Source organism: Galeopterus variegatus, unplaced genomic scaffold (genome assembly GCF_000696425.1).
Source record: "Galeopterus variegatus unplaced genomic scaffold, G_variegatus-3.0.2 Scaffold9969, whole genome shotgun sequence".
NCBI classification, from domain to species: Eukaryota; Metazoa; Chordata; class Mammalia; order Dermoptera; family Cynocephalidae; genus Galeopterus; species Galeopterus variegatus.
The window spans coordinates 20537-30747 of NW_007736080.1; the positions used below are offsets into that span (position 1 = coordinate 20537).

General features: G+C 42.2%; 1 protein-coding gene across 1 annotated transcript in view; it reads left to right on the plus strand.

The window, feature by feature from the left end:
- RGL1 (ral guanine nucleotide dissociation stimulator-like 1) overlaps positions 1 to 10211 on the plus strand; it is a gene marked incomplete at its 5' end in the record, with an annotated part of 48137 nt that overhangs the window by 19203 nt on the left and 18723 nt on the right. The window contains 3 exons of the mRNA XM_008594003.1: positions 2943 to 2975; positions 5947 to 6068; positions 8279 to 8368. Of these exons, the coding sequence (XP_008592225.1) occupies positions 2943 to 2975; positions 5947 to 6068; positions 8279 to 8368 (245 nt within the window). The remainder of the gene's footprint in view (positions 1 to 2942; positions 2976 to 5946; positions 6069 to 8278; positions 8369 to 10211) is intronic.

Below are 10211 nucleotides of genomic sequence, written 5' to 3' on the forward strand. Positions count from 1 at the left end.
GAAAATGACACCAGAAGTGACTCGTTATTCAGTGGACGGCATAGTATATTAAAGTAGGCAGCGATTGACAGGAATAGTAGAAATTTGTTCCGTTTTTTATTCATTCATTCATTCATTCATTCATTCATTTATATTTTTATTGAATCATAATTGATTACACATATTTTGGGGGTTTAACATTAACATATGTTGATCAAATCAATATTACTAGCATATATATTGTTACAAATCATAATTATTCTTTATGCCCTTTGTCCAGTCTCTCCCCATCCCCCTCTTCCTCCCCCTTCCCCCTTTAATTACCCTAGATTTCTTCCCTCCTTCTGAAAGAGTAATGGTTACTCTGTGGATTTGTTGCCTAGATGATCTGTCCAATGCTGAGTGGTGTGTTCAGGTCCCCAATATTACCATAGAGCACATGTTTCTTCTGTCACTCTGGGGTGGGCATTGTGGAGAGAGACATCCTCTTCTGTTCTTTGGTCTCTGCTGGTGACTCTCTTGTGTCAGTGCACTCCAGTGGCTGGTGGACCATCTGCATGGTAGTTGTGGCATCTATCCGCTTTCATGGCAGCCGTAGTTATTGTGGTAGCTGTGGTGGGCCACCCACATGGAGGTGATGTTTTTGGCATGTTCTTTGGTGCTGGCAGTGTGCCTGATTGTGGCAGAGGGGGTCTGTTCCCCGGCTCCAAGGGTGGTGTGCCTGGGTTGGAACTAATTTTTTGTTCTTTGCTTACTTCTAAAATGGAGAACTTCCTTTGGGAACCAGTACTTGAGCTGTGTGGTTTAGCAAAATTTATAATTTGCTGCTGATTTAATGGTTTTAATGGTTGACTTTACAGGTACTTCTGGCTCTCCAAAGACCCGGTGCACCTGAGTTGTGTAGAAACTCTGATCTGGGCTTGAGTCTTTTCATCAAACTGTACCCTATGCAGTTCCATATTCCTGGTCAGTCTCTACTGAGAGGTCCTTTGCTGATTGGGGTGCCAGTCAGCAGTCCTTGCTGTGCCCCAGTGTTCCCCCATTGGGCCCGTCTACCAGTGCCCATGCTGCAGACACTTCCCATGGGAGAGGCCATGTGCTGGTCCCTTGCAATGACTCACCAGCCTCTGAGTGGCTCCTTTTTTTCAATTGTTCTGGCTCCCCACTCCTGCATGAGTCCACGGGAACCCTATTAGTGGTCTTGCTGGCTGGGGGGCCACCAAAGCTCTCCTCTCCCCTGCTGCGTGCAAGCAACTTCATCCAAAGGGCATAGCTGTGGCTTTTGCTGGCTCCTGCTTCTTGCACTCAGCAGCTCCAGCCTTAAAGTGGCTGCAGCACAAAATGGTCAGAGTGGTTTTTTCTTTCTCTACTTGTGGCTTCTCCTGCCTTCATGCACTCCGTAAGTCTCTCCTCCTCTTCCTCTGAGCTCTAGTGGCCCCAGCTTGGCTGTTGTTGCTTTTTTGTAGTTATAAATTGGTTGATTTGTGGGAGAGAGTAATGCTGGGGACAGTCTATTCCGCCATCTTGACTGGAAGCCTCCAATAATAGAAATATGACTGCCCATGCTGCAGACACTTCCCATGGGAGAGGCCATGTGCTGGTCCCTTGCAATGACTCACCAGCCTCTGAGTGGCTCCTTTTTTTCAGTTGTTCTGGCTCCCCACTCCTGCATGAGTCCACAGGAACCCTATTAGTGGTCTTGCTGGCTGGGGGGCCACCAAAGCTCTCCTCTCCCCTGCTGCGTGCAAGCAACTTCATCCAAAGGGCATAGCTGTGGCTTTTGCTGGCTCCTGCTTCTTGCACTCAGCAGCTCCAGCCTTAAAGTGGCTGCAGCACAAAATGGTCAGAGTGGTTTTTTCTTTCTCTACTTGTGGCTTCTCCTGCCTTCATGCACTCCGTAAGTCTCTCCTCCTCTTCCCCTGAGCTCTAGTGGCCCCAGCTTGGCTGTTGTTGCTTTTTTGTAGTTATAAATTGGTTGATTTGTGGGAGAGAGTAATGCTGGGGACAGTCTATTCCGCCATCTTGACTGGAAGCCTCCAATAATAGAAATATGAACAGAAGTGCAATGAGAGAACATAGAAGGTCCCGATTAATTTCATATGAGAGAATAGGATGGAAAGGCCTATGAAGGAGGGGGCTTGATAAGCTGCTTATTAGTAGCAATAATAAAATATTAAGTGGAGAGGAAATTTGATATTTAAAGTGATATTTAAGGATTGCTTGTATATTTAAGTATATCTCACCTCCCTGGTTATCATATGCAATCAGCCTGTGTTAATCGTGTTATAATTAGAAGGGGAGAAGGGGTAGAGGTTATTTTGCATAGACCTACCTCCAAGTTTGCTGTAAGTGTTGTGGACATGTTCATTCATTTTACATTTCCTGGGCTCTATGTCTTTTCACATCCTCTGCCTCGGCTTATCTCAGGAAACACCCATCAGTTTTGGGGAATTTGGGGGAGTGACCAAAGATTTAGAAGTTATATTGAGCCTACTGAGAATAGGAGCTGGCAGGATGAAGAATTGAAACTTAACTTTTCGTGATGCTAAGTAGAGGTGACTTCCCTTTTGATAAACCATTGACAATTTGATTTCCAGTATGACTCAGTGACCATCTGTTTGTGTTGCTTTTGCCCAAGGAAAAAAGTGTAATGGAATATTTATGAAAGCTTTTGTCTTCAGTGGATCTACAAATACATTTGTATTTCTTTATCATTACTATTTTAGTTGGTTTCAGACATTTTAAGAAAAGGCTGTCTGCCTATCCTGACCTACTATAAATTAAAAGAATGTTTTTCTTGAAGCAAAAGATGGTTCTCTTCCTCCATAGTAGCCATAATTATAAGATCATTAATAATTGTGACTTTATTTCCCTTTGATCTATTTTAATGTGACCTAGAACAACATAGGACTGTGTTTCAAAGTAGCTTGGTTGGTCACTCTTTTTAAAAAAATTTCTTTCAGGGTGGACTGATAAACTTCGAGAAAAGGAGAAGGGTAAGTAGAGGTCTTGGCTATGGTTTTTCATTTCACTTCCTCTGTAAATCAAAAAGCGAAAGAAGTGGGGAGCCCAGTTGTTTTGTATGGGCAGAAAAAAATGAATTAGCACTTATTGAACATTTATTACATACCATTATGCTTGGCGTGTTCCTGTACTTTATCCCCCAAGAGCCCTGTGAGGGGGGTTATCTCCTCAGCCCAAAGGTGAAGAAACCAGATATTTGGACTGAATAGGGTTCAAGTCCTAGTCCTGTCCTGCTACTTCAAAGTACACATTTTTTTTTTCCCCTTTTTGTCTTTTTTCGTGACCGGCAACGGATCGCAACCCTCAGTGTCGCGCCCGTACCGGACCGGGACCGGCAACGGGATCGCAACCCTTGGTGTTGCTCCTGCACCTTGCTCAGCCAGTGAGCGGCCGGTCTGTATGTGGGATCCGAACCCTCGGCAGGAGCGCCACCGCACTCCCAAGCAGAGCACTGTAGCAGTGTGCCACCGGGCCGGCCCCACATTTCTTTTTAATTGTACATATTTATGGGGTACAGAATGATATTTTGATGTATGTATACACTGTGTAATGATCAAATCAGGGAAATTAGCATATGCTTTACCACAAACATTTATCATTTCTTTGTGTTGAGAACATTTGAACTTTCTCTTGTGTGTTTGAAACTTTTGTATATTTGAACTTCTGTGTATTTGCAGATACACAATAGATTGTATATACAGTGAACAAAGATACAATAAATATGAATTATTGTTAATTATAGTCACCGAGCACTCTACAACACTAGAACTTAGTCTTCCTGTCTAGCTGTAAGTTTGTACCCATTAACCAGCCTCTCCCTAGCCTCTCTACCCCCTTCCCAGCCTCTACTAACCACAATTCTACTCTACTTCAGTGGCAAAGCTCACATTTTTTTCTCTTACCCCCTCTTTATGTCCTTCTTTATAATTAGCTTCAGCAAAAACAGGTTTACCCCTGTAGTTAATAACAATGTATTGTATACTTGAAAATTGCTGAGAGTAGGTTTTTTTGTGTGTGTGTGGCTGGCCTGTAAGGAGATCCCGACTCTTGATCTTGGTGTTATCAGCACCACGCTCTCCCAAGTGAGCCACCAGCCAGCCCCTAAGAGAGTAGATTTTTTAAGTGTTCTCGCCACAAATAAGTATGTGAATTCATATGCTCATTAGCTTCATTAGCCATTTCACAGTGTATACATATTTACATCATGTTGTACACCATGACTATGTACGATTTTTATTTGTCAATTCAAAGAAGAAACTGGTTTACTTTATTAGGGAAAAAGTTTTCCTAAGAGTAAATGAGAGAGAATGGTTAATTAAGATGGTTAACACTTGTCAGTCCATCTGAGAGAGGAAAGGAAATGGTCTTCACTGTTAGGTATAGTTAATTATTCTTTTCCTTTCCTGTCAGCATAGGAAGGGGTCTTCAGCATCGATTTGAATCTTTCTGTGGATAGAATACTTCTGAACTATGCTAAAAAAAAAGATAAAACAGCTTTGAAATTTTGCTATGGTTTTTGTGTTCTAACACTATATTTAAATAGATATTTAAAAGATTCAGGGAAAACATGAGTGAGCAAAATAACAGCTTTACTCCATAGCAGTCTCATTGATCTTTAGTCATTCATTCATTCTCTCATTCCATAAAGATTGATCATATACCCAACATGGGCGTTATGGGGATTGAGGCAGAGAAAAGTCAGAGCTCCCTGGCCTCCTAAAGTTCACAGTCCGTGAGAGAGGTAGACAAATAAATAGGCAATTATAATGCAACCTGATAAGGGCTTGTGAGCAGTAGTAGTAGATATTAGAGAAGCATATAGGAAGGGAATCTATCGCCAACATTTAGGGCCAGAGAAACTTCCAGGAGGAAACGAGATCAGACTTAAAACCAAAAGACTATAGAGGAGCTAACCATGCTGAGCTCATTAGTAACAAGATGCCAACCTGGACAAATGCAAATTTTCTGCCCCTGGTAGAGAATACTCCCTTCTTTAGCATGATGATAAATATTCCTTGAGGATACTGAGACCAAGGACTGAGATCACTGGATGGAAAGTTGAGACCCAGAGAACCTGACAATTCTTGAGATAACTTCTGTCATGTCCTGTAGTGATAAAAATATTTTTTCAGTTGTTGCTTCCACAGTTACCCATCTTTGTCCTTTAACTTCAGAATAACCCTGGATGGTAATCTCTTTCCTTTAAGGAGTAGGATGTTAAACTTCTGGAAAGTTTGAGTATAAAACCCAAACCTAAGCTTATACCCGTTGCTGGCTTACAAAAAAATCTTCATTGAAACATCTAAAGAAGTATAAATAATTTTGGACATAATTATGTACTTGCTTCTCTTGTGAGCTTTAAAAGAGTTCATTAAATGATTTACTGGTATAGTAAAAACTGAAGGATTCAGGAAATCTAAACATTCAAGTTTATGAGACCCTAGACTGTTTAAATGTCCAACACTACCGAAACTTATTTATTGGGGGGTAAGGGTTGAAGAAGATGGGGATGAAGAACATGGGAGCTTCCTGACTTAAACTATTTGTTTTATCTTTTAAGAAATAGAATAGAAATTTTTCATATTTTTTTTGAAATACTTAAAACCGTAAAAAATAACTTCTTTATCTTAAGGATGAAAGTGGAAAAGAGGAAAAAGAAGCCACTGTGACTTTTTGGATTATTTGGGAGCTTATTTTATTCATATAAATCATGTTTTCAAGAGAAAGGAGAATAAAAATTGAAGCATATAAGGACTTCAGAGATTCAGAGTTAGAATTTTTAAGAGTTATTTAGCTATTTTATTTCTAAGGAAGCAGTATTTCAGAGGCCTCCTAGATGGTTTCCTCCATCTTCTGTCCTAAGGTGGAGTGTTGTCATGTGTATGTTTGGTTAGCATTATTATTCATTCTTTTTTTTTTTTTTTTGGTGTCTGTCTGCTTTAGGAATTTGAAGTGATTGCCCAAATAAAACTCTTACAGTCTGCCTGCAACAGCTATTGCATGACCCCAGACCAAAAGTTCATACAGTGGTTCCAGAGGCAGCAGCTCCTAACAGAGGAGGAGAGGTAGGCTGACCTGTTGTCCATCGGGGGGGACGGAGGTGTTGGTGGGAGCATGCTGCATCCAGCAACTCATTGGGTCATTTTTCAACAACATTGTTTTTTCATTTTTTGTGGCTGGTTGGTATGTATTCAACAACTTTTTAGTGAGCAGCTACTTAGGTCCTTGGCTTTCAGAGGAGCAGGTGCAGCAGGAAAGGATGGCATCAGAAGACATACTCTCAGATTTGTGCTCGGCCACTTTCTTTGTAACCTTGAATGAGTCATCTATTCTTTATCTTCAGGATGCTCATCTGTAAAATGTTTGTGCGGCTTAAATAGAGTCATGTTGTTGGAATGCTTATCATTACCATTATTATCATCATCACCACGTTTTTCTTTTTTTTCTTTTTTTTTCTTCTTCTTCTTTTTTTTTTTTTTCAAAAAGGTGACCAGTAAGGGGATCTTAACCCTTGCCTTGGTGTTGTCAGCACCATGCTCAGCAGTGAGCTAACCGGCCATCCCTATATGGGATCCGAACCCGTGGCCTTGGTGTTATCAGCACCACACTCTCCCGAGTGAGCCACAGGCCGGCCCCATCACCACGTTTTTCACTATTACTAATTGCTGTTAGCTTTCAGGGAGCTTTTCATCTACGGAGAGGGACAGACTCATGAAAAATTGAACTGTGATGGGGAGCTAAAGTCCTACAGAACTACGGGCAGGAACAATTCATTTGGCCAAGGAGGGAAGTGGGGGGGGAATAGGAAGCTATGAAGGCATTAACATCTAGGCTGGGCTGTGAAGGAGAGAGAAGATTTCACCAGCAGAACTGGAGAAGAACATTCCAGACAGAGAAAGAACACAAGCAAAGGTCTGACATGCTTGGCATTTGGAAGAACAGTGATGACTCTGGTGTGGCTGGGACAGGAGGGACAGGTTTTAAAATCACCAAGCGGTTGATGGGCATAGAAAGGTACATTAACTCTAGTGCTTTGAATGTTGGCCCAGCAGAGGTTCAGTCCTTACCCTGTAGTCTGGTGGTTAGCAGATTAGTCTGCAGGCCATATGTGGTCCACCCCCTGTTTTTACATTTTTAAATGGCTGGTAAAAAAGAAAAACACAAAAGAAGAATAATGTTTTGTGACATGGGATAGTTATTTGAAATTCAAATTTTAGTATACATAAATAGTTTTATTGGAACATAGCCCATTCATTTGCATCTTATGTATGATTGCTTTCATGCTTTAAAGACAGTTGAGTAGTTGCAACAGAGACCGTATGGCCGCAGAGCTTAAAATACTTACTGTCTGGTTCTTTACAGAAAAAGTTCGCTGATCTCTGTTATAGACCAGGGAATTTTCTTGAAAGTTTACCTTAAGGGAGAGTGAAATTGAAAGCAAAGTAAGTATTTTACCAGTGAGGAAAGTGAGGTTTAGATATGTATTGTAACTAGTCAGTGACAGCATTTGGATTGAAACTCAGGTCTGCCTACCTACAACCCGAGCTCAGAAGGTGGTGGTATAATGTTCAGTATCCTTCTCTGCCTACCCGGTAGCCAAACACATCTCCTAGCCAGAGCTACGAGCCTTCATAAAAGGCATTTAAAATCAGATATAAATCCTCTTGTGCTTGTGGCAGTTATAGCTTCCTGTTATATGGATGTCTGAATCTGGAGCATTTTTAGTTTAGGATGTTTTAGCAATTAAAAATCATATTTATGTATCTTTATCAATAATATAACTGCCTATGCCTATTCATTAAAGATGAGATAATTTACAAAAATCTCTTCTTTCATTTCCTTTAGATGAAAGTAAGCCACTGGCTCAGGTGCACAAACACACCTACAAAGTGGTTGGAAGGAGGTGGAAGGCAAGAAATGGGAGGGGCAGGAGGAGGGAGTCTCCCCCAGACTGGAAGTGGGATGAGAGTGCTCAGGAGACAGTGCAGGCAGCTTGCGCTGCGGCCGGCGTGCATGCATTCCTGTATTTGAGGCATGAAGAACTGCGCCAGTCAGTGGAGGGACCAGGGGAGGAGGCACATGACGTAAATTGGTGAAATCTGGTCATTAAGTCAGCACCCTCTGACATTTACCACAGAACAAAACACTGCGTATCTTTACTCTGAATAATCAGAGCCTTCCTCTAAGACGAAACTGATACACCATATGAATTTAAACTGGTCTTCTCATTCTCCCACTTGGACCTCACGATCGCTCTTACCCCTCTCTTTCCCAGCTATGCCCTGTCGTGTGAGATCGAAGCAGCTGCAGATGCCAGCACCACCTCGCCCAAGCCTCGGAAGAGCATGGTGAAAAGGCTCAGCCTGTGAGTGTCATCAGAGTAGGGAGAGGAAACGTATTCAACAGGGTCCCCTTGAGCCAGGGAGAAAGTAAAGGACACTCCAGTCATTTGCTGAATAGTTTATCTTTCTGTCCTGAACTCAGAACATTTGCTAGATCCATTCATCCTTCTCCATGCCTGTCTGTGGTAAGAACCACTGTCACCTTTGCCTGGGCTACTCCAGGAATGTCCTTACTGTCTCCCAGCTGCTGCTTTACCCCAACGATTCATTCTCTACCCAATAGGCAGGTGGTCTTTTAAAATGTACACCAGATTATGTTGCTTCCTTGCTTTAAAACTCCAATGGTTTTATTGTAAGATAAAATCCATGTTCCTTACCCTAGTTTACTAGGCCTTACGTGATCCACCCCCAACCTCCTCTTTCTTACAACAGCCCTCTCTGTTCACCAAGACCCAGCCACGCTGGTCTTCTGGTCATCCTCAAACACTCCAGCTGTTCCTGCTTCAGGGCCTCTGCTCTAGCTGTTCCTGGAACGCCTTTTCTTCAAGGCTAGCTCCTTTGGATACTGGCAAAAGTATTGCTTCCTGAGAGAGAGCCCTCTCTGATGTTGCTGTCTACCCTGATCGTTTTATTCATTCTGGCTGTTTCCACCAGTGGAATGTAAGCAACCCAGAAACAGGCACCTTGTTTGTCAAACTCATGGCTGTATGCCCGGCTGAGTGCCAGGCATATGAGAGGCCCTCCCGACCTGACTTCACAGCACCTGTCTCTCTTTGAGTATGATCCAAAGTCCTTGCAGTAGCCCACAAGGCCCTTTGGGATCTGAGGCATCACTTGACCCCACCTGTCCCATGCCTGTCTGTCCCCATCTTTCCCTGTTCACTCTGCTGTTCGCATTCCAGCCCCCAGACCTCCCTGAACACACTGGACACACTCTTTTTGCCTCTTCTTCTGCCTCTTCCCCAAATAGCCACATGGCTCACTCCCTTGCATCCTTCAGATGTTTGCAGAAATGTCACTTTCTCAGTGAGCCTTCCCTGACCACCTCATTTAATACCATAACTGGCCCACCTTACCCGCTCTTGGTGCCCTCTCTCACTCTCCCCTTCTCCGAGTTTATCCATCACCTTTACCTCCATCTGACATACTGTATGTTATGGGTGTGTGTTTAGATAGAATGCAAACTCTATGAAGGTAGGCATTTATGTCTCTTTTTTGTTTGCGTATTGCTGTATCCCTAGAACCTAGAATGGTACCTGGCACACAGTAGATGATTAATTAGTATTTATTGAATGAATAAATTGAGGCATGTGCCAGGACTGTTCTAAGAACAATACATGTATTTCTCATCCAATCCATGAAATAACCTAAGAGATAAGTCCTACCTTTATACCCATTTTATAAACCAGGAAACTGAGGCACAGACAGTGAATACCAAGCTAGTAATTGAAGGATCTGGATACAAACCTAAGATCTGGCTCTAGAGCTAAGTTGATAACCTTTCTACCATATTGCCTCTTGGAAAAATTCTTCCTAAAGGAACAGAGGAAGAAAATATGCAATTGGGGTTAAAAAGTGAAACGGGAGAAGAGGAAGGAGGGAAGGAAGGGAGAAAAGGAGGAAGAGAGAAAGGGCGAAGAGAAAGGAAGGAAGGGATAAAGAGTAAGAGAGATGTAGTTTTAATTACACCCTGCGCTTTGATTGTAGCAATTTTTGTAGAACCTTAAGAGAACTTAGTCTCCGCTGTGAAGTTGATCTCTTAGACATTAGATTCTTAAAGACATTAGACTAATGAATCTAATAAAAGCTAAGGAAGTTAGTTCAAGGAAACAGATTATAATTTGATTAATAAACTTGACCTTCTCT